The sequence below is a fragment of the Rhinoraja longicauda genome, chromosome 6 (genome assembly GCF_053455715.1).
Source record: "Rhinoraja longicauda isolate Sanriku21f chromosome 6, sRhiLon1.1, whole genome shotgun sequence".
Taxonomy (NCBI): domain Eukaryota; kingdom Metazoa; phylum Chordata; class Chondrichthyes; order Rajiformes; family Arhynchobatidae; genus Rhinoraja; species Rhinoraja longicauda.
The window spans coordinates 77974549-78002061 of NC_135958.1; the positions used below are offsets into that span (position 1 = coordinate 77974549).

At 50.9% G+C, this 27513-nt stretch overlaps 1 protein-coding gene across 1 annotated transcript; it reads right to left on the bottom strand.

Moving 5' to 3' along the window:
• Positions 1-176: 176 nt before the first annotated feature.
• On the bottom strand, positions 177-27513 carry gcgra (glucagon receptor a). Its single transcript, XM_078401599.1, has 10 exons — positions 27492-27513; positions 16032-16189; positions 13966-14062; positions 11617-11724; positions 9604-9725; positions 8208-8314; positions 6940-7093; positions 5339-5498; positions 3857-3917; positions 177-255 (listed from the first exon to the last, which is right to left on the bottom strand). Exons 2-10 carry the CDS (start codon positions 16083-16085, stop codon positions 177-179), a joined length of 942 nt encoding a protein of 313 aa, XP_078257725.1. The 5' UTR covers positions 16086-16189; positions 27492-27513.

Consider the following 27513-nt stretch of genomic DNA (forward strand, 5'->3'; position numbering starts at 1 on the left):
GGGGTGGGGGTGGGGGTGTGGGGGTGGGGGTGGGGGTGTGGGCGGTGGGGGTGGGGGTGGGGGTGGGGGTGGGGGGTGGGGGTGGTGGGGGTGGGGGTGGGGGTGGGGGTGGGGTGTGGGGGTGGGGGTGGGAGTGGGGTTGGGGGTGGGGTGGGTGTGGGGTGGGGTAGAGGTGGTCAGTACCCAGGATGGAGACCAGGATTGGGGTGCGGATGATCCACCAGTAAGCCATGTTCTGATTGGTCGTTCCAGCACCTGTGGGCAATGAACACACGTCAACATGTGACCACCTCACGTATGGCACTCCCCCCTCCCACCCAACCCCCCAACAACCCCTCCCTCACACCCCCACACACCCCCCCCCACACAACCCCCCCCCCCCCTCCCACACACACATCCACACCGCCCCCCTCACACCTCCCCTTCCCACACACAGGCAACTGTAACCATCCTACCACAACCAGAGAGCAATGCTGATCTACCATCTACCTCACTGGAGACCCTCGGACTATTTTTAATCGGACTTTACTGGACTGTATCTTGCACTGAATGTCATCCCCTTTATCCTGTTTCTGTACACTGTGGACAGCTCGATTGTAATCTCGTAAGTCTTTCCGCTGACTGGATGGCACGCAGAACAAAGCTTTTCACTGTACCACAGTACCCGTGACAATAAACTAAACTAAAATATCCAAACAGATCAGAAGTACCTTGCCTAAATACACCAAGCCAAACTCAAGTACAGTAGGTAGAGTAAAGGGGAAGGTACAGACTGTAGAGTAAGAAAATAACTGCAGATGCTGGTTACAAAATCGATTTATTCACAAAATGCTGGAGTAACTCAGCAGGTCAGGCAGCATCTCGGGAGAGAAGGAATGGGTGACGTTTCGGGTCGAGACCCTTTCTTCAGACTGATGTCAGGGGGGCGGGACAAAGGAAGGATATAGGTGGAGACAGGAAGATAGAGGGAGATCTGGGAAGGAGGAGGGGAAGGGAGGGGACAGAGGAACTATCTGAAGTTGGAGAAGTCGACGTTCATACCACCGGGCTGCAAACTGCCCAGGCGAAATATGAGGTGCTGCTCCTCCAATTTCTGGCGGGCCTCACTGTGGCACTGGAGGAGGCCCATGACAGAGAGGTCAGACTGGGAATGGGAGGGGGAGTTAAAGTGCTTGACCACCGGGAGATCAGTTTTGTCAATGCGGACCGAGCGCAGGTGTTCAGCGAAGCGATCGCCGAGCCTGCGCTTGGTTTCGCCGATATAAATAAGTTGACATCTAGAGTAGCGGATGCAATAGATGAGGTTGGAGGAGGTGCAGGTGAACCTCTGTCTCACCTGGAAAGACTGTTTGGGTCCTTGGATGGAGTTGAGGGGGGAGGTAAAGGGACAGGTGTTGCATCTCGTGCGGTTGCAGGGGAAAGTGCCCGGGGTTAGGGTGGTTTGGGTAGGAAGGGACGAGTGGACCAGGGAGTTACGGAGGGAACGGTCTCTACGGAATGCAGAGAGGGGAGGGGATGGGAAGATATGGCCAGTGGTGGGGTCCTGTTGTAGGTGACGGAAATGTTGGTGGATGATATGTTGGATCCGCTGGCTGGTGGGAGGTGGAAGGTGAGAACGAGGGGGATCCTGTCTCCTTGTTGCGGAGTGGGGGGAGGGGGGAGCAAGAGCAGAGGCTGCGGGATGTAGAAGAGACCCTAGTGAGAGCCTCATCTATAATGGAGGAGGGGAAGCCCCGTTTTCTGAAGAACGAGGACATCTCGGAAGCCCTAGTGTGAAACACCTCATCCTGGGCGCAGATGCGGCGTAGACGGAGGAATTGGGAGTAGGGGATAGACTTTTTGCAGGGGACCGGGTGGGAAGAAGTGTAGTCCAGATAGCTGTGCGAGTTGGTGGGTTTGTAGTAAATGTCCGTCACTAGTCTGTCTCCTGTGATGGAGATGGTGAGGTCCAGAAACGGGAGGGAGATGTCAGAGATAGTCCAGGTATATTTAAGGGCAGGATGGAAATTGGAGGTGAAGTGTATGAAGTCAGTGAGTTCTGCATGGGTGCAAGAGGTAGCACCAATGCAGTCGTCGATGTAGCGGAGGTAGAGTTCGGGGATGGGGCCAGTGTACGTCTGGAACAGGGATTGTTCGACGTACCCGACAAAGAGGCAGGCGTAGCTAGGGCCCATGCGAGTGCCCATAGCTACGCCTCTGGTTTGGAGGAAGTGAGGAGGAGTCAAAGGAGAAGTTGTTGAGGGTAAGAACGCAGCTCTGCTAGGCGGAGGAGAGTGTTGGTCGATGGGGATTGGCTGGTTCTACGGTCGAGGAAGAAACGGAGGGCTTTCGAGACCATCCTTGTGGGGGATGGAAGTGTAGAGTGATTGGACATCCATGGTGAAGATGAAGGAGTGGGGGCCCTGGGAACCGGAAGTTATCCAGGAGATGTAGAGTGTGTGAGGTGTCTTGGACGTAGGTGGGATTTAACCAGGGGGGATAGGATGGAGTCGAGGTAGGTAGAGATAAGTTCGGTGGGGCATGAGCAGGCAGAGACAATGGGTCTGCCGGGACAGTTGTGTTTGTGGATTTTGGTGGTAGGAGGTAGAATCAGGGCCGTGCGGGGCTGGGGGAACTATGAGATTGGAGGCACTGCGGGGTAGATCGCCGGAGGTGATGAGGTCAGTGATGGTGCTGCTGATAAAGGTCTGGTGTTCATCGGTGGGGTCATGGTCCAGGGATAGGTAGGAAGAGGTGTCTGTCTGATAGTTGTCGTCTGGCCTCGGTCCGGTAGAGGTCCGGTAGAGGTCCGGTAGAGGACAGACTGTAGAGTATAGTTCTCAGCATTGTAGCACATCAGTTCCACAGACAAAGTCCAATGCCCGCAATGGGGTAGAGGTGAATCGGACAGTGCCCTAGCTTACGGCAGGACCGTTCAGAAGCCTGATAACAGAGGGGAAGATGCTGTTCCTGAGTCTGGTGCTGCGCGCTTTCAAGCTTCTGTACCTTCTGCCGGACGGGAGCGGGGAGATGGGGGAATGAATAGGGTGGGACAGGGACAAGTCTTTGATTACGTAACTAGGCTTGTGTACACTGGAGTTTAGAAGGATGAGAGGGGATCTTATCGAAACGTATAAGATTATTAAGGGGTTGGACACGTTAAAGGCAGGAAACATGTTCCCAATGTTGGGGGAGTCCAGAACAAGGGGCCACAGTTTAAGAATAAGGGGTAGGCCATTTTGAACGGAGATGAGGAAAAACTTTATTCAGTCAGAGAGTTGTGAATCTGTGGAATTCTCTGCCTCAGAAGGCAGTGGAGGCCAATTCTCTGAAAGCATTCAAGAGAGAGCTAGACAGAGCTCTTAAGGATAGCGGAGTCAGGGGGTATGGGGAGAAGGCAGGAACGGGGTACTGATTGAGAATGATCAGCCATGATCACATTGAATGGCGGTGCTGGCTCGAAGGGCCGAATGGCCTCCTCCTGCACCTATTGTCTATTGTCTATTGTAACAACTTGAAGACAATAAGTGTTGGTAGGAACTGCAGATGCTGGTTTACACTGAGGATAGGCACAAAATGCTGGAGTAACTCAGCGGGACAGGCAGCATCTCCGGAGAGAAGGAATGGGTGACTCATTCAGACTGAAGAAGGGTCTCGACCCGAAACGTCACCCATTCCTTCTCTCCAGAGATGCTGCCTGACCCGCTGAGTTACTCCAGCATTTTGTGTCTGTCCTGAATCTGGAGGTGTGAATTTTCACACTTTTGCCTGGAGTGCAAGTGCAATCAAGCTCAGTCTGGGCCGAGACCCTTCTTCAGAAGAGAATCAGGTTAAATGAGTGCAAGGTTAGTGTGAATGTCACACCTACATCACTCACCCAATGTTTTCATACAAGTATTTAACGACTATCCACGGAACAACGAACAGCACCGGCGTTCCTGAAAACCGACAGAAAACTGGTTGACGACTTTGTTTAGTTTAGTTTAGAGACACCGCACGGAAACAGGCCCTTCGGCCCATCGAGTACACGCCGACCATCAGTCACCCGTTCACACACTAGTTCTACGGTATCTCATTTTTGCATCCACTCCCTACGCACTAAGGGGGGGGGGGGGGAATTAACCTACAATCCCGCACGTCTGTGGGGTGTGGGAGGAAACCAGAGCACCCAGACGAAACCCACGCGGTCACAGGGAGAACGCGCAAACTCCGTGCAGACAGCACGTGAGGTCAGGATGGAAGCCGGGGTCTCTGGCGCTGTGAGCTCCCGGCTAATACGGAACAGTTGGCAACCCTAGATGGAGGAGGGACAGAGAGAGGGAAAGCAAGGGCTACTTGTTGAAAGACTAGAGCAACTAGGCTTGTATACATTGGAATTTAGAAGGATGAGAGGGGATCTTATCGAAACGTATAAGATTATTAAGGGGTTGGACACGTTAGAGGCAGGAAACATGTTTCCAATGTTGGGGGAGTCCAGAACCAGGGGCCACAGTTTAAGAATAAGGGGTAGGCCATTTAGAACGGAGATGAGGAAAACTTTTTCAGTCAGAGAGTTGTGAATCTGTGGAATTCTCTGCCTCAGAAGGCAGTGGAGGCCAATTCTCTGAATGCATTCAAGAGAGAGCTAGATAGAGCTCTTAATGATTGCAGAGTCAGGGGGTAAGGGGAGAAGGCAGGAATGGGGGTACTGATTGAGAATGATCAGCCATGATCACATTGAGTGGCGGTGCTGGCTCAAAGGGCCGAATGGCCTCCTCCTGCACCTATTCTCTATTGTCTGTACTTGCAATTAGAGAAGTTAACATTGCTTGGAGTTCGGTCAGGCAGACCCACTTGTGAAGGATACAAAACCAAGGGCAGGTCCAGGGTCAATCTAAGACCCTTACAGTCAACAAGGACATTTTGCAGAGAAATGAGGGAACAAGGAACTGCAGATGCTGGTTTACAAAAAAAGACAAAGTGCTGGAGTAACTCAGCGGGTCAGGCAGCATCTCTGGAGAACATGGATAGGTACAAAGTGCTGGAGTAACTCAGCAGGTCAAGCAGCATCTTTGGAGAACGTGGATAGGTACAAAGTGCTGGAATAACTCAGTGGGTCAGGCAGCGTCTCTGGAGAATGTGGATAGGTGACGCCTCAGGTTGGGACCCTTCGTCAGACTGACGTTTCGGGTTGTTTCAGACTAAAGAATGGTCCTGACCCGAAACTTCACCTGTCCATATTATCCAGAGATGCTGCCTGTTTCAACACCCTATGACTCTATGACTAGATTGCTCTATGATTCTATGTTTCTACGATTCTATGACTCTCTGACCCTTTGACTCTGGCTTCCTGGGTCTGTGGTGTGAGTGAGGAACCTACCCCAGCCGACACACAAGTAGATGTGGAAGTAGCTGGTCTCTGAGAACACGGTGACCACCAGCAGGTTGTGCAGGTAGATGCCCTCGATCAACAGCCAGTAGTAATTGGCCCCGATGCAGTACTGCATCAGCACCTGTGCAGTCCGACACCCAGCTGCAGTCTGCAGAGGAAGGAAACAGGGGGTTAGAGGGCAGGCAACAAACAGCTGGAATAACCACAGCCACGCAGAGGCAAACATCTGCATAGGTGGACATCTGCTCCAGGTGTGGCTGTCCCACCAAACACCTGATCGCTCTTATTTAGTTCAGTTTATAGTTTATAGTTGAGTTTAGTTTTAGGTTATAGTTTAGCTTATAGATTAGTTTAGTTCATAGTTGAGTTTATAATAGTTTAGGTTAGTTTAGTTTATAGGTTAGTTTCTAGCTGAGTTTAGTTTAGAGTTTATAGTTGAGTTTATAGTTGAGTTTATAGTTGAGTTTATAGTTGAGTTATAGTTTAGTTTTAATTTATCATTTAGTTCATAGCTAATAGTTTTAGTTTACTGTTTAGTTCATAGTTTGGTTCATAGTTTCTAGTTTAGTTTAGAGTTTAGCTTAGAATTTATAGTTTAGTTTAGTTTTAGTTTACAGTTTGATTTATAGTTTGGTTTATTGAAGAGTTTAGAGATACAGCATGAAAACAGGCCCTTCGGCCCACCGAGCCTGCGCCGACCAGTGATCACCCCGTACACTAACACTGCCCTGTACACACTAGGGACAATTTACAATTTTACCGAAGCCAATGGACCTGCAAGTGTGCACCTCTTTGGAGTGTGGGAGGAAACCGGAGCGCCCGGAGAAAACGTACAGACAGCACCCGTGGTCAGGATCGAACCCGGGTCTCTGGCGCTGTGAGGCAGCGACTCTACCGCTGCACCGCCTGTGAATAATAGGTCAGGTTTGAGGGGCCGAACGGACACAACAGGTGGTTAAAGTAAAAGTTCGCCAGCACTTTAATAGTTGTCGGGTTGCATTCCGAGCTGGGAGTTAGACCTTGTGGTTCTGCACTCAAACTCCAAGCAAAGAGTGCACTGGGACTGAACCTACCAACTAATCCAGTAATCAGCCCTGTGTTTTCTTTGGCTAATCATTATGTTCTTAGGTTAACCACAAAGGGGCATTGAGAAAGGGATTTGAAGAGTGGAAGAACACAGTTTCTCGAGATAATGAGTCCATTTATAGTTCTTTTATCGCCTTGCATCGGGCCGAGATAGAGAGGAGGTCAACGGTTCAAAATACCAATGCTTCACTCAACACATTTTTCCTCATTTCCGTAGAAGAAAAACTGCCGATGCTGGTTCAAATCGAAGGTGGACACAAAATGCTGGAGTAACTCAGCGGGTCAGGCAGCATCTAGGGAGAGAAGGAAGGGGTGACGTTTTGGGTCGAGACCATTGGTGGAGCGGGAGCACGTGGCCGCTGGCTGGGGTGAGGATGCGTGGGGCGCTGGGCGGCGATGCCACCCTCTGCCCCGTATTTGGGAGTGAGGAAGTCGGCTGAGCTTGCTCTTCCTTCCCTCCCGCAGTTCACGGGCCACGGCGGCAGGTGGTCGGGCCTACCTACCTCGTTGTTGAACCAGACGTCAACGTCCTCGGCCTCGGGGATCTGGTGGTACTGCGTTTTGAAGAGGGCGTCCTTGATGAGGATGGAGATTGCTCTCAGGATGAAGGAGGCAAAGAGGTTGATGTGGATGTAGTTCCTCGTGCAGTGGAGCTTCCTGACCGGAAAAGTAACGGGAGGGCTTAGAACGGGCGTGACTTGGAAAGGGCCCACCCGCAGATCACGGACAGCTGGAACCCCTCAGACCTTCCCCCCCCCCCCCCCATTTTGTGTGTTCCTAGTCGTTCCTACCCCTTCCCCTCTAATCCACCCATCTGAAGATTCAGTGGTGGTCTGTATGATGGACTGGGCTACATATATATATTCCTTTATTTGTCCCCCACCGGGAGAATTTTACAGTGTCACAGCAAGAGAGCAAGAGATCATTCATTATAAATAAAAGATACGTAAATTGTCATCAGTTTTCTGTGTGTTCTTAGCTGTTATTGTTGACTCGTCTGCTGGGAGCAGTGCTGGTTGTGCAGTCTCACAGCAGCGGGAAGGAAGGACTTCCTATATCTCTCCTTCACGCACTTGGGGCGAAGGAGTCTGTCACTTCCGCAACTCTCTGCAATGTAGTTTGGTTTAGTTTAGTTTAGAGATACAGCGTGGAAACAGGGCCTTTAGCCCACCGAGTCCACGCCGACCAGCAATTCCTGCACATTAACGCTATCCCACATACTTGTTTAGTTTAGTTTAGTTTAGAGACACAGCGTGGAAACAGGCCCTTCAGCCCACTGAGTCCGCGCCGACCAGCAATTCCTGTACACTAGCACTATCCTACGCACACTAGGGACAATTTACAATTTTTACTGAAGCCAATTAACCTACAAACCCGCACATCTTTGGAGTGTGGGATGAAACTGGAGCACCCGGAGAAAACCCATTGTTGGTCACGGGGAGAACGTGCAAACTCCGTACAGACGGCACCCGTGGTCAGGATGGAACCCGGGTCCCTGGCGCTGTGAGGCACTAGCTCTACCGCTGCGCCGCCGTGCACGAACTTCACTGTGCAGTGCGTACGTGGCAATAGAGAAGCACTGAACCGCTGGTGGAGATGAGGGATGAGAGGCTGGCAATGCTACACAGGGGACTGGATCTCACTCTACACTGTCACTCTACACTGTCACTCTACACTGTCACTCTACACTGTCACTCTACACTGTCACTCTACACTGTCACTCTACACTGTCACAGAGCAGATGCTAACAGGAGCGAGATACTTCACTCACCTGAATCCCACCAGAATTCCCAAGGCCAACACCAGCGTTCCCAGCGAGAGGGAGAATCCGACCGTGTACATAACTATAAACCCGTCCAGAATCCTGCCATGCTCCTGCTGAAGAGGCAGAGAGGTACGGATTAGTAATACCAGAATTCAGATAGAGATATACCAGAATGGAATACAACATGGTGGCGCAGCGGTAGAGCTAGTGCCTCACAGCGCCAGGGACCCGGGTTCCATCCTGACCACGGGTGCTGTCTGTACAGAGTTTGTACCTTCTCTCTGTGACCGCGTGGGTATTCTCTGGGTGCTCTGGTTTCCTCGCACACTGTAAAGATATACAGGTTTGTAGGTGAATTGGTCCCGGTAAGAATTGTAAATTGTCCCTAATGTGTAGGATAGTGTTAGTGTACGGGGTGATTGCTGGTCGACGCGGACTCGGTGGGCCGAAGGACCGGTTTCCACACTGTATCTCTGAAGTAAAGTCTAAAAACAGGGATGTAATGCTGAGGCTCTATTAGGCACTGGTCAGATCGCATTTGGAGTATTGCGAGCAGTTTAGGGCCCCATGTCTGAGGAAGGATGTGCTGGGTCTGGAGAGGGTCCAGAGGAGGTTTACGAGAATGATCCCTGGAACAAGTGGGTTAACATATGATGAGCGTTTGTCGGCACTGGGCCTGTACTCGCTGGAGTTTAGAAGGACGAGGGGGGACCTCATTGAAACTTACCGAATAGTGAAAGGACTGGATAGACTGGACGTGGAGAGGATGTTGCCACTAGTGGGAGAGTCTAGGACCAGAGGGCATAGTCTCAGAATAAAAGGACGTTCCTTTAGGAAGGAGATGAGGAGGAATTTCTTTAGCCAGAGGATGGTGAATCTGTGGAATTCACTGCCACAGATGGCTGTGGAGGCCAAGTCAGTGGATATTTTTAAGGCGGAGATTGACAGATTCGTGATTAGTGCGGCTGTCATTGGTTATGGGGAGAAGGCAGGAGAATGGGGTTAGGAGGGAGAGATAGATCAGCCATGATTAAATGGCGGAGTAGACGATGGACCGAATAGCCTAATTCTGCTCCTATCACATGAACGTATTATTTCGGTCTGTGATGGCTTCACCTGGATGAGTGGATTGGCAGCCAAATAGCGCGTCAGTTAGTTCCTGTTCATTTTTCTTTTGAATTGCCCCAATGGACTAGGCCACAGCCCACAGACTCCAGGCCTGAGCTTAAAGGCTCTGGGCCTCAATTTAAAGATTCCGGGCGTCAATTTAAAGGCCTCGGGCCTCAGTTTAAAGGCCTCAGGCCTCTGTCCAGAGGCTTCATGCCTGGGCTCAGGGCCAGTTGCTCACCCCTGGGCTGCAGGCCACTGTACCTGGCAGGCCAGGTGCGCCTCGGGAACACACCTGAGCTCTGTCGTCGCTGGGGTCGTTTCTACACTGGCTGCTATCCCTCCAGGGCTGCTTCACCGATTCCATCAGCCACTTGCCGTCCAGCCCGCACTTCCTGAACACGGAGCCGCCCTGCACTGCAAGAGAGAGGAGTCAGACCATGCCTTGGCGGTTAAACCGGGAAACTGGGCAGTGAGGGATGCCAGCCGTCGCGTATTAGCCGGGACATCCTGTATTTTGGGCTATATTGGTTTGTTCCATACGGGACCGCCCTTGTCCCGTATTAGGCCTGTGGGGCGCTGTAGGCCTGGACGCTCGAGGCCCCAATGCTATAGGTCCCGATAGTTTAGGTCCTGACACTCTAGGTTTCCACCATTTTAGCTCCGGACAGTGTAGGCCCGGGCGCCGCCTAATGGAGGTTGCATAGCAACCCGCCTCCCGGCCCGGGCGGCCGTCATTGGTGGAGCGGGAGCATGTGGCCGCTGGCTGGGTGAGGTCACCTGGGGCGCAGGGCAGTGACGTAACCTTGTCCCGTATTTGGGAGCGAGATAGTTGGCAACCCCTACAGGCAGTGGATGTGTTACGGGGAGAAGGCAGGGGAATGGGGTTGAGAGGGAAAGAGAGATCAGCCATGATTGAATGGCGGAGTAGGCTTGATGGGCTGAATGGCCTTATTCTGCTCCTACAACTTGTGAATGTGAATGGCCTACAAGACAGGACCAGCCTACACACCCACCTTCCCTCAGAAACGTCCGGCACGGTGGCGCAGCAGTAGAGTTGCTGCCTTACAGCGAATGCAGTGCCAGAGACCCGGGTTTAATCTCGATTACGGGCGCTGTCTGTACGGAGTTTGTACATTCTCCCCGTGACCTGCATGGCTGATCATCAAAAATCATTACCCCGTTCCTGCTTTTTCCCCATATCCCTTGATTCCGTTAGCCCTAAGAGCCAAATCGAACTCTGTCTTGAAAACATCTAGTGAATCGGCCTCCACTGCCTTCTGTGGCAGAGAATTCCACAGATTCACAACTCTCTGGCTGAACAAGGCTTTTCCTCATCTCAGTCATAAATGGCCCACCCCTTATTCTTAAACTGTAACCCCTGGTTCTGGATTCTCCCAACATCAGGAACATTTTTCCTGCATCTAGCCTGTCCAATCCCTTAAGAATTTTATATGTTTCCATAAGATCCCCTCTCATCCGTGTAAATTCCAGTCAATACCAGCCCAGTAAGATTGTTCTTTCATCATACGTCAGTCCCGCAATCCTGGGAATTCCCGCTTAGATTTAACCACAGACTCCAATGTACTTGGGAAAGATTCTAGGGCTGTCTCGAGTTCCCTGAAGGTGCTGGACATAGAAACATGGAAAATAGGTGCAGGAGGAGGCCATTTAGCCCTTCGAGCCAGCACCGCCATTCATTGTGATCATGGCTGATCATCCACAATCAGTAACCCATGCCTGCCTTCTCCCCATATCCCTTGAATCCGCTAGCCCCTTGAGCTTTATCTAACTCTCTTTTCAATTCATCCAGTGAATTGGCCTCCACTGCCTCCTGTGGCAGAGAATTCCACAAATTCACAACTCTCTGGGTGAAAAAGGGTTTTTCTCATCTCAGTTTTAAATGGCCTCCACTTTATTCTGAGACTGTGGCCCCTGGTTCTGGACTCCCCCAACATTGGGAACATTTTTCCTGCATCTAGCTTGTCCAGTCCTATTATAATTTAATACGTTTCTGTAAGATCCCCTCTCATCCATCTAAATTCCAGTGAATACAAGCCCAGTCTTTCCAATCTTTCCTTATATGACAGTCCCGCCATCCCGGGGATTAACCGGGTGAACCTATGCTGCACTGCCTCAATAGCAAGGACGTCCTTCCTCAAATTGGGAGACCAAAACTGCACACAATACTCCAGATGTGGTCTCACCAGGGGCCTGTACAAATGCAGAAGGACCTCTTTACCCCAACACTCAGCTCCTTTTGTTATGAAGGCCATTTACCTGCATTTACATTTAGCATTGCATTTACCTGCATGGTACCAGGGCAGGTACCAGGGACAGGAGACGTTGATAGTGGTGTTGGGGAGACCGTCAGGCCAACAGGCATAATTGTCAAAGGTCCGATTACAGACAACACCTGCGGAGAAGAGGCAAACGGTGGGGGTGAGCGGAGACGGATTGTACGTGGGGGTAAAGGAACTGAACTTCAGTGGAGGCAACACCCGCGCAGGGCCGGAGCAACCCAATGGGTCAGGCAGCACGAGGGAAGTGAATGGACCACCGATGGGTCCTGCCACCGGCTACGGGAGTCACGATGGTCTCGTCAACGGAAGGTTCGAGGCCCCAGACTGCTGGAGGACAATGAAGGGAGAGATTGAACTCTTCTTTTCGCCTTCCATCACAGTGAGGAATGTGGAGGAGTCACTGTGGTGGATGTTCATGTTAAAATGTATTGTGTGTGCTGTTGCTTTTTATTGTTATGACTGTATGGCAAATGACATTCCTCGTATGTTGCAAAACGTACTTGGCTAATAAAGTATGATTGTGATTCTGATTCTGATTATGTTTCTGGTCGGGATCCTCCTTCAGACTGATTGGTGGGGTGGGGGGTGGGGAGAAAGCTGGAAAAGAGAGGTGGGGGCAGGGCCAAGGCTAGCAAGTGATAGGTGGGTACACACAAAGTGCTGCAGTAACTCAGCGGGTCAGGCAGCATCTGTGGAAAAAAGGAATAGGTGACGTCTCGGGTTGAGACACTTCAACAGGCCTGAAAGAACCTGAGGAAGGGTCTCAACCCGAAACGTCACCTTTACCTTTTCTCCACAGATGCTGCCTGACCCGCTGAGTTACTCCGGCACTTTGTGTCGACCTTGGGTGTAAACCAGCATCTGCAGTTCCTTCCTACACATTGTGATAGGTGGATAGTGAAAGGCATGGATAGAGTGGAAGTGGAGAGGATGTTTCCACTAGTGGGAGAGTCTGGGACCAGAGGTCACAGCCTCAGAATTAAAGGACGTTCTGTTAGGATGGAGATGAGGAGGAATGTCTTTAGTCAGAGGGTGGTGAATCTGTGGAACTCTTTGCCACAGACAGCTGTGGAGGCCAAGTCAATGGATATTTATAAGGCAGAGATAGATAGATTCTTGATTAGTACGGGTGTCAGGGGTTGTGGGGAGAAGGCAGGAGAATGGGGTTAGGAGGGAGTGATAGATCAGCCATGATTGAATGGCAGAGTAGACTTGATGGGCCGAATGGCCTAATTCTGCTCCTATCACTTATGACCTTATGACCTGAGATGGGCGAGCGTGGGGTTTGATTGGCCGATGGGTGGGTAAAGTGACAAAGGGTGGAGATGAAACGTAGACAAAAGGGCATCAGATAAAGAGAGGAGAGGGGGGGTGAAATGTAAAGGTGGAGGGAGGGATGTGGGGGGGAAGGGGACGGGAGGGGGTGTGGAGAGGAAATGGGGGACTCGGGGAAGGGAGATGAGCGCAGAAGGAAGGGGAAAGAAGGAGGTAGACCTGGGGATTGGGAGATGGGGAAAAATGGATGTGACCAGGGTTCGATTCTGACCACGGGTGCTGTCTGTACGGAGTTTGTATGTTCTCCCGGTGACCTGCGTGTGTTTTCCCTGGGAGCTCCGGTTTCTCCCCACACTCCAAAGACGTACGGGTTTGTAGGTTAATTGGCTTTGGTAAAGCCCAGTGTGTATGTGTGTCCCAGTGTGTGTGTGTGTGTGTGTGTGTGTGTGTGTGGGATAGTACTAGTGTGTGTGTGTGTGTGTGTGTGTGTGTGTGTCTGTGTGTGTGTGATAGTGCTAGTGTGTGTGTGTGTGTGTGTGTGTGTGTGTGTGTCTGTGTGTGTGTGCGGGATAGTGCTAGTGTGTGTGTGGGATAGTACTAGTGTGTGTGTGTGTGTGTGTGATAGTGCTAGTGTGTGTGTGTGTGTGTGTGTGTGTGTCTGTGTGTGTGTGTGTGTGTGCGGGATAGTGCTAGTGTGTGTGTGTGTGTGTGTGTGTGTGTGTGTGTGTCTGTGTGTGTGTGTGCGGGATAGTGCTAGTGTGTGTGTGTGTGTGTGTGTGTGTGTGCGCGTGTGTGTGTGTGATAGTCCTAGTGTGTGTGTGGGATAGTGCTAGTGTGTGTGTGTGTGTGTGTGTGTGTGATAGTGCTAGTGTGTGTGTGTGTGCGTGTGTGTGTGTGTGTGTGTGTGTGTGGGATAGTGCCAGTGTGTGTGTGTGTGTGTGTGTGCGTGTGTGTGTGTGTGTGTGTGTGTGTGTGTGGGGGGGGGGATAGTGTGTGTGTGTGTGGGCTGGTGCTAGGCCTGTTTCCGTGCGGTGTCTCTGGTGTGTTCAGGGACCGCTCTGCCAGCGGGGAGATCCTACCTTTCGGCTGCGTGTCCCTCGACATGTTCCTGAAACAGTCGTCAGAGTAGCGCTGCCACTTCTGCAGCGTGTTCTCCAGAACCACCGCCGATGCCCTCTGCAGAAAGAAGCAACGGCAAGGCATTGAAAACACACAGGCAGACAAACAGCTGCAGCAACTCAGTGGGGCAGGCAGCATCTCTGGAGAGAAGGAATGGGTGTTTCACAGCACATTTTATCTCCATTTGCTTTGTTGCATAGAAAATAGGTGCAGGAGGGGGCCATTCGGCCCTTCAAGCCAGCACAGCCATTCATTGTAATCATGGCTGATCATCCACAATCAGTACCCCGTGCCTGCCTTCTCCCCATATCCCTTGATACCATTGGCCCCTAGAGCTCTTGTTGTTACCTTCTCCCAGCTAACCACGATCTATTGCACCTTGTCCTTGATCTCCACCCCCTTTGTCCTGGTTTCACACCTTGCACTTCCCAATCTGTGCATCGCCCTCTCCCCTGACGTCAGTCTGAAGAAGAGTCTCGACCCGAAACGTCACCCATTCCTTCTCTCCAGAAATGCTGCCTGTCCCGCTGAGTTACTCCAGCGTTTTGTGTCTATCTTCGGTTTAAACCAGCATCTGCAGTTCCTTCCTACATGTTGAAACATGACCGTGTGGAACATGTGTGTGGGGAAGGGGCCGGGACTCAATCCTCTCCCTCACTAACACCAAGTTGTGCGGCACGGTGGCGCAGCGGTAGAGTTGCTGCCTTACAGCGAATGCAGCGCCGGAGACCCGGGTTCGATCCTGACTACGGGTGCTGCCTGTACAGAGTTTGTACGTTCTCCCCGTGCCCTGCGTGGGTTTTCTCTGAGATCTTCGGTTTCCTCCCACACTCCAAAGATGTGCAGGTTTGTAGGCAAAAATTGTCCCTAGTGGGTATAGGATGGCGTTAGTGTGCGGGGATCGCTGGTGGGCGCAGACCTGGTGGGCCGAAAGGGCCTGTTTCCGCGCTGTATCTCTAAACCAAACTAAACTAAAGAGTCACTCAGTGCTTGAATAACGTTCAGTGCAAGATAAAGCCCTGTAAAGTCCAATTAAAGATCTTCCAAGGGTCTCCAATGAGGTAGATAGTGGCTCAGGACCACTCTCTAGTTGGTGATAGGATGGTTCAGTTGCCTGATCACAGCTGGGAAGAAACTGAATCTAGTGTACACAATCCTCTGCAATATTTTGCGGTCTTGGATGGAGCTACTCGTGTGAACTAGTGTGATTGTCAGTCAAGATAAGGAACATGTTTTAGTTTAGTTTAGAGATACAGCGCAGAAACAGGCCCTTCGACCCACTGTGTCCGCGCCGACCAGCGATCCCCGCTCATTAACACTATCCTACACACACAACTAGGGACTATTTTACATTTTATACCAAGCCAATTGACCTACAAACCTGCACGTCTTTGGAGTGTGGGAGGAAACTGAATATCTCGGAGAAAATCCACGCAGGTCACGGGGAGAACGTGCAAACTCTGTACAGACAGCACCCGTGGTCTGGATCGAACCCGGGTCTCTGGCGCTGCGAGGCAGCAACTCTACCGCTGCGCCACCGTGTCGATCCACGCAACGAAAGCTTTTGACTGTACCTCGGTGCACATGAAATAAACTAGACTACACCAAGAACTGAGATGAGGAAAAACTTTTTCACCCAGAGAGTTGTGAATCTGTGGAATTCTCTGCCACAGAAGGCAGTGGAGGCCAATTTACTGGATGTTTTCAAGAGAGAGTTAGATGTACTGTAGGTCTCAGGGCTAACGGAATCAAGGGATATGGGGAGAAAACAGGAACGGGGCACTGATTGTGGATGATCAGCCATGATCATATTGAATGGCGGTGCTGGCTCGAATGGCCGAATGGCCTACTCCTGCACCTGTTTTCTATGTTTCTATGTTTTTGTGTTTCTATGTTTCTTGCGTGATGGGAGAGGGGGGGGTGATGTTTCTTGCGTGATGGGAGAGGGGGAGGGGGTAATGTTTCTTGCGTGGTGGGAGAGGGGGGATGGGGTGACCCAGACGTGGAGCGGAGGGAGGAGGCTCACCTGAACGTTGGCGGACAGTGCTATGAGGAGGGTGAGCAGTCGAGGCTGGACCATGCCTGTGCAGCGTCTCCAACAACCATGGGTGCGTCGCGGCCTTCGTGGATACTCAGCGGGTGGTGCTGATCAGCCCAGGGTAAGCGGGCAGCCCCAACCAACTCCTGCAACAAACACTCCACCCAGTCAATGACCCAGCAAAGTGAGATACAAGAGACTGCAGACCGCAGTGTAGGCATCAGTACACACTGGCACTGTGATCAATACACACTGGCACTGCGATCACTACACACTGGCACCACTATCAGTACACACTGGCACTGCGATCACTACATACTGGCACCATGATCAATACACACTGGCACTGTGATCAATGCACACTGGCACTGCAATCACTATACACTGGCACTGTGATCAATACATATTGGCACTGCGATCACTACACACTGGCACTGTGATCAATACACACTGGCACTGTGATCACTACACACTGGCACTGTGATCAATACACACTTGCACTGCAATCACTACACACTGGCACTGCCATCAATACACACTTGCATCTTGATCAATACAGATCAAGGGTGGATTTAGGGCGGCACGGTGGCACAGCGGTACAATTGCTGCCTCACAGCGCCAGAGACGTGGGTTCAATCCTGACTACGGGTGCTGTCTGTGTGGACTTTGTACATTCTCCCCGTGACCTACGTGGGTTTTCTCCGGGTGCTCCGGTTTCCCCGCACACTCCAGAGACATGCAGGTTTGTAGGTTAACTGGCTTTGGTAAAAATTGTAAATTGTCGCCAGTGTGTAGGATAATGTTAAGAGTATGAGGTGATCGCTGGTCAGCATGGACTCGATGGGCCGAAGGGCCTGTTCCCGCGCTGTATCTCTAAAGACGAAGACCGTTAGATGGCATCTGTGGGTGGAATGGACAGGCGACGTTCCGGGCCGCGACTAAACTGGACAGTCAAAATCTTTTCGGTAGACACAAAATGCTAGAGTAACTCAGCGGGACAGGCAGCACCTCTGGAGAGAAGGAATGGGTGATGTTTCGGGGCGAGACCTTTCTTCAGACCGATGTCAGGGGTGTGGGCGGGACAGAGGTAGAATGTAGTCGGAGACAGGAAGACTGGTGGGAGAACTGGGAAGGGGATGGGATGGAGAGAGAGGGAAAGCAAGGGCTGTTTGAAGTTAGAGAAGTCAATGTTCATACCGCTGGGGTGTAAACTACCCAAGCGAAATATGAGGTGCTGTTCCTCCAATTTGTGCTGGGCCTCACTCCGACAATGGAGGAGGCCCAGGTCAGAAAGGTCAGCTTGGGAATGGGAGGGGGAGTTAAAGTGCTGAGCCACCGGGAGATCAGGTTGGTTAAGACGGACTGAGCGGAGGTGTTCAGCGAAACAATCGGCGAGCCTGCGCTTGGTCTCGCCAATGTACAGGAGTTGACACCTGGAACAGCGGATACAGTAGATGAGGTTGGAGGAGGTGCAGGTGAACCTCTGCCTCACCTGGAAAGATTGTCGGGGTTCTTGGATGGAGTTGAGGGGGCGGGTAAAGGGGCAAGTGTTGCATCTCCTGCGGTTGCAGGGGAAAGTACCTGGGGAGGGGGTGGTTTGGGTGGGAAGGAACGAGGTGGCCAGGGAGCTACGGAGGGAACGGTCTCTGCGGAACGCAGAAAGGGGAGGAGATGGGAAGATGTGGCCGGTAGTGGGAGCTCGTTGGGGTTGGCGAAAATGTTGGAGGATTCTACGCTGTATGCGACGGCTGATGGGGTGGAAGGCGAGGACAAGCGTTCTTGTTACGAATGGGGCGGAGGGGGGGGGGAGCAAGAGAGGAGCTGCGGGATATCGAGGAGCATCTTTTCCCAGGATGGGGAAACCAAATATTAGAGGGCATAACGTTAAGGCGAGAGGGGCAAAGTTTAAAGGAGATGTACGGGGGTACGTTTATTTTAACACAGAGGATGGTGAGTGCCTGGAACACACTGCCAGGGGCAATGGTGGAGGCAGGGATGATAGGGGAGGTTAAAAGACTTTCGGACAGGCAGGTAGGTTTGCTGGGGGTTTGTTTGTTTGTTTGTTTATATTTTATTTCGAACATGTAAAAAAAAAGATAAAAACAAACCAAAACAACAGTAAAATGAAATGAACGATAAACCTATACACAACTCAATGAATAAATGATCATAAACAACACAAATTAAATTTTACATGTTCAAAAAGGAGTATACACTTATTTATTCCTACCCCTTCTCCGTTACTCATCAATTAATTCACAAACTTTATCATCTAAACTTTAGCATCAAACTTTACATATATATATATATATATATATACTGCATATACGCATACATAAACACATACATACATACATACATACATACATACATACATACATACATACATACATACATACATACATACATACATACATACATACATACATACATACATACATACATACATACATACATACATACATACATACACAATAGGTGCAGGAGTAGGCCATTCGGCCCTTCGAGCCAGCACCGCCATTCAATGTGATCATGGCTGATCATTCTCAATCAGTACCCCGTTCCTGCCTTCTCCCCATACCCCCTGACTCTGCTATCCTTAAGAGCTCTATCTAGCTCTTTTGAATGCATTCAGAGAATTGGCCTCCACTGCCTTCTGAGGCAGAGAATTCCACAGGTTCACAACTCTCTGACTGAAAAAGCTTTTCCTCATCTCAGTCTTAAATGGCCTACCCCTTATTCTTATACTGTGGCCCCTGGTTCTGGACTCCCCCAACATTGGGAACATGTTTCCTGCCTCTAACGTGTCCAACCCCTTAATAATCTTATACTTTTCGATAAGATCTCCTCATCCTTCTAAATTCCAGTGTATACAAGCCTAGTCGCTCCAGTCTTTCAACATATGACAGTCCCGCCATTCCGGGAATTAACCTAGTAAACCAACGCTGCACGCCCTCAATAGCATACATACATACATACATACATACATACATACATACATACATACATACATACATACATACATACATACATACATACATACATACATACATACATACATACATACATACATACATACATACATACATACATACATACATACATACATACATACATACATACATACATACATACATACATACATACATACATACATACATACATACATACATACACACACACATGCACGCACGCACGCATACATGCATACATACACACATACATACACACACACACACACACATACACACACAAACACACACACGCATGCATGCATGCATGTATACATACATACATGGAGGGATATGGGTCATGTTTGTGTGTTCAGTTTTTTAAAATTTGAAACCAAAATTGTGGGTTGTGCTAAATAATTTCACTGTGTCGTGCATACGTGACGAGAAGGGACAATTGACCAAGCCATTGAAAATCAAAAGTGGAGAAGGGGGCAGGCAGGGTGGGAACCAGAGTCAATTCAGCTCAGTTCTGCCTGTGGGACTGTAGCAGAGTGTGGCGGATGTACTCCCGACATCCACTCCATCTACACTTCACGCTGCCTCGGGAGCTCAGCCAACGTAAACACGGGACCGCTCACTCCCCGGTCATTCCCCCCCTCTCTCTCTCTCTCTCTCTCTCTCTCTCCCTCTCCCATCACACGGAAGAGACAAAGCTTGGAAGCACGTACCACCAGCCTCACGAGCAGCTTCTTCCCTGATGTTCTCACAACATCTTCTAACCAGCTCCGCCTATCCCCAATCTTCCAATCTATGTAGGAAAATAACTGCAGATGCTGGCACAAATCGAAGGTGTCACAAAATGCTGGAGTAATTCAGCGGGTCAGGCAACATCTCCAGACCCTTCTTCAGACTGATGTCAGGGGAGGGTGTATGAGTAGGAGTAGAATTAGGCCATTCGGTCCATCAAGTCTACTCCGCCATTCAACCTGAATCAGTCTGAAGAAAGGTCTCGACCCGAAACATCACCCATTCCTTATCTCCTGAGGTGCTGCCTGACCCGCTGAGTTACTCCAGCATTTTGTGAAATATTCCAATCTACCTCAGTGCTGCCCTTGCACTTTTTTAAAACTTGCACAAGCACTGTCGCAGTCATGCTATATTCCGCAGATAGACACAAAAAGCTGGAGTAACTCAGCGGGACAGGCAGCGTCTCTGGAGAGAAGGCTCTCGACCCGAAATGTCACCCATTCCTTCTATCCAGAGATGCTGGCTGTCCCGCTGAGTTACTCCAGCACTTTGTGTTTAAACCAGCATCTGCAGTTCCTTCCTACAGATGCTGTATTCTGCACTCTCTTTATTTTCTCTCATCCACAATTGTTGTTGCCATGTCCGGGATGTTTGCCCGGATAGTTTTGCCATGTGTCTTAGTACACGTGACAGTGATAAACCAGTGTGGACGGACAATCAATAGTCAGCCTGAAGAAGGGTCCCGACCTCAAACATCACCTCTTGTGGGCGGCACGGTGGCGCAGCGGTAAATTCGCTGCCTCACAGCGCCAGAGACCCGGGTTGTATCCTGACCACGGGCTCTGTATATACGGAGTTTGTACGTTCTCCCCGTGACCACGTGGATTTCTCAGCTCATTGGCTTCTGTAAGGATTATAAATTGTCCCAAGTGTGTAGGATTGCGGTACTGGCTCGAAGGGCCAAATGGCCTTTCTCCGGCACCTATTTTCCATGACAGTGTTGGCGTACCGGTGATGGATGGTCGGCGTGGACCCGGTGGGCCGATGCAAGGTAGATTCTTGATCAGTGCGGGTGTCAGGGGTTATGGGGAGAAGGCAGGAGAATGGGGTTAGGAGGGAGAGATAGATCAGCCATGATTGAATGGCGGAGTGGACTTGATGGGCCGAATGCCCTGATTCTGCTCCTATCATATCATATCATATCATATATATACAGCCGGAAACAGGCCTTTTCGGCCCTCCAAGTCCGTGCCGCCCAGCGATCCCCGCACATTAACACTATCCTACACCCACTAGGGACAATTTTTACATTTACCCAGCCAATTAACCTACATACCTGTACGTCTTTGGAGTGTGGGAGGAAACCGAAGATCTCGGAGAAAACCCACGCAGGTCACGGGGAGAACGTACAAACTCCTTACAGTGCAGCACCCGTAGTCAGGATCGAACCTGAGTCTCCGGCGCTGCATTCGCTGTAAAGCAGCAACTCTACCGCTGCGCTACCGTGCCGCCCAACGACCTTATGACCTTATGCACTCATGAGGGAAACACCAGTTTCCAAGCAGGGCTGAGAGATGCCAATGAGTTTCGTGAGCGATTCCAGGGCAGTTCTCCAAAAACAAACACGTTACAAAAACTGACAAGGGATTAAGCCGCGACTAACGAGACAAGACACATTAATTAGCGGACGGTGAAAGGTCGACCGCTGAAGGACACGACGTGGTCTGACATGAAGGTCAGGGAGATCAGGAGCCTTGCGTTTGAGCCAAGCTGACTTTGAGGGAATTAAGTTCAAGCCGAGATGTTAATTGTCCCGTGCGGTTAATGGGTAAACGACGGGAGGGTTTAGGTGGCGCAGCGGTAGAGTTGCTGCCTTACAACGTCAGAGACCCGGGCTCGATCCTGTCTGTACGGAGTTTGTACGCTATCCCCGTGACCTGCGTGGGGTTTTCTCCGAAATTCTTCGGGTTCATCCCACAATTCCAAAGACGTGCGGGTTTGTAGGTTAATTGGCTTGGCGTAAGTGTGAAATTGTCCCTGGTGTGTGTGTGTGTGTAGGATGGTGTTAGTGTGCGGGGATCGCTGGTTGGCGCGGACTCGGTGGGCCGAAGGGCCTGTTTACGCGCTGTATCTCTCAACCACACTAAATTAAATAAACAGAGGGACGAAAACGGCGAGAGGTTTTCAAAGGAGGGATTTGCTTCAATACAAACATGTCCTTAAAAAGCAAACGCGGAGAGAGTTCACAGTAAACCGCTGATGGATTACACACACAGGGTTATCCACCCGCCCAAGACAGGAACACAGAGAAATAAAGTGGTCCAAGGAAAACAATAACACAAGTAAAATAAGGGCTGTTTGTGATTGCCGTGAAATACTCGCACTAACGGTGGCGCAGCGGTAGAGTCGCCGCCTCACAGCGCCAGAGCCCCGGGTTCCACCCTGACTACGGGTGCTGTCTGTCCGGAGTTTGCACGTTCTCCCCGTCTGAAGAACTTTTCTGACCTGAAGGGTAACTTTTTGTTTTAACGCAAAGAGTGGTGGGCGTATGGAACGAGCTGCCAGAGGAGGTGGTGGGGGCAGGGGCTATCACAACGTTTAAGAAACAGGTATCCAAGGTACATGGATTGGACAGGTCTAGAGAGACATGGGCCAAACGTGGGCAGGTGGGACTAGTGTGGATTAGCATGGGGATTAGTGTGGATTAGCATGGGGATTAGTGTGGATTAGCAGGGGTTATGGGGAGAAGGCAGGAGAATGGGGTTAGGAGGGAGAGATAGATCAACCATGATTGAATGGTGGATAGACACAAAATGCTGGAGCAACTCAGCGGGACAGGCAGCATTTCTGGAGAGAATGAATGAGTAACGTTTCGTGCCGAGACCCTTCTTTAGACTGATTCATATTGAATGGTGGAGTAGACTTGATGGACCGTATGGCCTAATTCTACTTCTATCAATTATGACCTTATAATCTTAGCTGGGACATGTTGGCCGGTGTGGGCAAGTTGGGCCGAAGGGGCTGTTTCCTCGCTCCATGACCAGGATATTTGGTTGGGATACGGAATGCACGGTCTGGGCTTTACCCTGGGATTATCCTGTAAAAAGAATGTCTCACGTCACAAACTCTGGCACGGATGTCGGGAGATTTCCCATCTTCGGGAATCCCGCCGTCCCTGCGTCTGGCCTTTCGATGCATCTTGATTATATTGAATGGCGGTGCTGGCTCGAAGGGCCGAGAAGGGCCGAATGGCCGACTCCTGCACCTAGTTTCTATGTTTCTCTGTTGACCTTCTGCATGCCGTCGGCCGTTCCAGCCATCAGACCGTGCCGGCTTTGACATGGGAAAGGCAAGATGGTTTCCCTGTGGTACTATCTCGCTGATCCTCAACACGGTTGACAGCCAGGCTCATTAATCATGTTGATGGCCAGGGTCATTAATCACCAGCGTTCCCCCACCCCACTGCTCCAACTCCCTATTTGGTCAAGATAGACACGAAACGTCGGAGTAACTCAGCGGGACAGGCAGCATCTCTGGAGAGAAGGAATGGGTGACGTTTCGGGTCGAGACCCTTCTTCAGATTCCTGCTGAGTGCGGGTGTCAGGGGTTATGGGGAGAAGGCAGGAGAATGGGGTTAGGAGGGAGAGATAGATCATTGAATGGGGGAGTAGACTCAACATGGGAAAGGCAAGAGTGCCCTGATTCTTCTCCTATCATTTATGACTTTATGAACTTATGAGCGAAATACTAGCTTCCGAACCGGGCTGAGAGACGCCAATGAGTTTTGTGAGCTAAGTTTTGTGAGCTTAGATTCGTAAACTAAGAGAAGTTCTTCCCAAACCCTCGCTGACCAGATCCTCGCGTCACCACACGTTTCATTGAAATCCCCCCTTGCTTTTCCAAACTCGAGCAGATACAACGCTAGCCTGGCCAACAATCCAGTCAGTCCCTCTTAAGGCAACTTCCATTTACAACTTTCTCTGAGCTGCTGCCAAAGTATTAACATTTTACTTCAGCGAGGAGATGGCACTCCACACATGATCTCATGGTGCCCTTTACACTCAAACACGCTCCTGCTTTTTGTATTCAAAGCCCCACGCTGTGAATGATGACATTTTATTAGCGCTCCTTATTTCTTGAGCCGACCGAGCCAGAACGAGGAGTCGAAATGACAATCAGTTCAGCCGCCGCGATCTTAGTTTAGCTCAACACACAAAGTGCTGGCGTAACTCAGCGGGACAGGCAGCATCTCTGGAGAGAAGGAATGGGTGACGTTTCGGTTCGAGACCCTTCTTCAGAATGAGAGTCAGGGGGGGGGGGGGGGGAGAGGGACACTAGTAATATGGAAAGGTTCAAACCAAATCAGAGCCGGCACTGATGACCCAGGATAGGTGGAGCCCACAATGATCCATTGTTGCTTGCAGCAGAACAACAGAATATGTAAACATAGTACTCTGTAAACAATATAACAAACCACAATAAATTGTCTCTATCGATCTATTGCTTTCTATCTCTCCCTCCCCCCCCCCCCCCCCCTCTCCCCCTCTCCATATCTCACAGTTGCCAGTGTAGACACAAGGAACTGCAGACGCTGGTTTATACCAGAGATAGACACAGAGTGCTGGAGTAACTCAGCGGGTCGGGCAGCATCTCTGGAGAAGAAGGATGGACGATGTTTCGGGTTGGGACCCTTCACCTCCCCTCATTGCCCCGAGTCGTGTAACCAGTTCCACAGTTCGCCACTCTGTATCCCACCCTGAGATCACACCCTCCCCAACCAACAACCGGTCCACCAGGCTCCCCGCCCTGCCCGAGGTAATTTGTCGCCAGTCCTGGTCTTCTCTCACCTCCAGCTCTTCACCTCCCCCCACTCCCCCAACTCCCCCCATTTTCAGTCTGAAGAAGGGTCCCGACCCAAAACGTCACCCGTCCTTTTCCTCCAGAGATGCTGCCTGACCCGCTGAGTTACTCCAGCACTTTGTGAAACGTCACCTATCCATGTTCTCCACAGATGCTGCCTGACCCGCTGAGTTACTCCAGCACTTTGTGTCTAACTTTGGAACTTCAAGTTCCCCACTGCCTCCGAGGAGAGATTGTCATAAGGTCACAAGGAATGGGGGTAGAATTAGGCCATTCGGCCCTTCAAGTCTACTCCGCCGTTCAATCATGGCTGATCTATCTCTCCCATCCGAACCCCCATTCTCCTGCCTTTCCCCCATAACCCCTGACACCCGTACTAATCAAGAATCTAACTATCTCTGCCTGAAAGCTATCCCCTGACTTGGCCTGCACAGCTAGATTGGTCGGCGTTTGTGGCACGTTGGACTATGCAAGAACATCGGGCCAGGTTATCCTATTATTCCTTGTCTAAACACCTTGCTGTGCCTTGCATCATCTCTCATTCCCGTCTTTAATGAATGCTTGTTATGAAAGCGCAGAGTATTTGGCGTGCTATTAATGATTAGTTTAGATTAGTTAAGAGATGCAGCTGAGAAACAGGCCCTTCGCCACCAAGTCCGCGCCGACCGGCAATCACTAAACACACCAGCACTACCATATACACTTGGCATTACGATTTTTACCGAAGCCAATTAACCGACAAACCTGCAAGTCTTTGGAGCGTGGGAGGAAACCAGAACACCCGGAGAAAACCCACGCAGGTCACGGGGAGAACGTGCAAACTCCGTACAGACAGCATCCGTGGTCAGGATGGAACCCGGGTCCCCGGCGCTGTGAGGCGGCGACTCTACCGCTGCGCCGCCGTGCCGTCCCCCTGGTCACCAGCCAGCGCTTCCCATAAAGGTGCTGGCTCGATTCCTGCAATGTTGTTTTTTAACCTGGTGGCAATTCTGACCTTTGGCGCTGCAATGTTTTCCCTGCCTATTGCAAAACCGTGCTGGCAAGCAAAGGGCAAGGTTAAGCAAAGAGGGGATTGAAGAAACAAACTGAACATTTCCAATCCCCTCGTCTCCCCCCCCCCCCCCCCCCCCCTTCAGTAGATCACCGGTTGCTGCCTGAATCAAGGCTGAGGTTGGAAGATGCAAACCTTCCATCACAGTGTGACAGTGCGCCTCCCCTTCTCATGAATCCTCTCACACAAGGCTGGCACAGCGGTAGAGTTGCTGCCTCACAGCGCCACAGACCCGGGGGAGGGAGTTGAGGCAGGGATTATCCCAATGTTTAAGAAACAATTAGACAGGTATATGGATAGGACAGGTTTGGAAGGTTATGGGCCAAACGCAGGCAGGTGGGACTCGTGTAGCTGGGACATGTTGGCCGGTGTGGGCAAGTTGGGCCGAAGGGCCTGTTTCTGTGCTGTACGTCTAGGGGTGGGGTGGGGGGGGGGGGGGCTTGTTTTGAGTCAAAGCAACGTTTGAAATTGGAGCAGTTTATCTTCCTGCTGTATAATCCACCTTGTTTTTTATTCTTGCTAAAGTGACTCTAACCAGACCTAATCTGCCTGCACTCCTGACACATTAATCTCACTACAAATAGCTGCTGGTGAATGTTGTCGCTGTCGGTGCGCTCTCTGTATCGTCAAAACACACACACAGGAGCAGGGTACAAATAGTAACCGCCACCTCGGAAACAACAGCGCTCACGCACGCAGTGAAGTCGTGTGAAAGGCCAGCAGCGAAAGCAAGGGCTAGTCTCACCCCGGCCACTCGCTCTCCTCCCCTCTTCCATCAGGCAAGAGGTACAGAAATGTGAAAAGGCAACCTCCCGACTCAGGGACCGACACGCAAACCAACTTCCCCCCCTCCCCCCCCCCCCCCCCACCGACTCCATCTACACCCCCACGCTGCCTCGGCAAGGCCAGCAGCAACATCAAGGATAGACACAAAAAGCTGGAGTAACTCAGCGACACAGGCAGCATCTCTGGAGAGAGGGGATGTGTGACGTTTCGGGTCGAGACCCTTCCTCAGACATCAGCTGTTTGTGTCTATCTTCGGTTTAAACCAGCATCTGCAGTTCAAACTACACAGCTTAATCAAGGACCAGTCTCACCCCCGGTCACACACCCCCCCCCCCCCCCCCACCCCCGCCCCCTCTCCCATCGGCAAGAGGTAGAGAAGTGGAACGGACGCACACCTCCAGATTCACGGACAGTTTCTTCCCGGCTGTCATCGGGCAACTGAGCCATTCTATCAGCAACGAGAGAGTGGCCCTGAGCTACTATCTCATAAGGGGGTATGGGGAGAAGGCATGAACGGGGTACTGATTGAGAACGATCAGCCATGATCACATTGAATGGCGGTGCTGGCTCGAAGGGCCAAATGGCCTCCTCCTGCACCTATTGTCTATTGTCTATAAGGTCATAAGTCATAGGAGCAGAAGAAGGCCATTCGGCCCATCGAGTCTACTCTGCTATCTACATCAATGGAACCCCATGGACTATCTTTGATCAGGCTTTACCTTGCACTAAACATTATTCCCTTTATCATGTACCTGAACACAGTGCATGTCTCGATCGTGAACAGTGTTGTCTTTCTGCTGACTGGTTAACACGCAACAAAAGCTTTTCACTCTGCCGCGGTACACGTGTCAACAACCTCAACTAAACAAAAGGCCTCGTTATTAACCCCGATACGCAGTGAATATTTCTCCTTTCAGAGTTTGGTTTGATTTACAGATACAGCACAGAAACGGTCCCTTCGGCCCACCGAGTCCACGCCGACCATCCACCACCCGTTCACATTGGTCCTATGTTATCCCACTTTCGCACCCACTCCCTGCACACCCTCACCTGGCGACAGGCACCCGCTAAT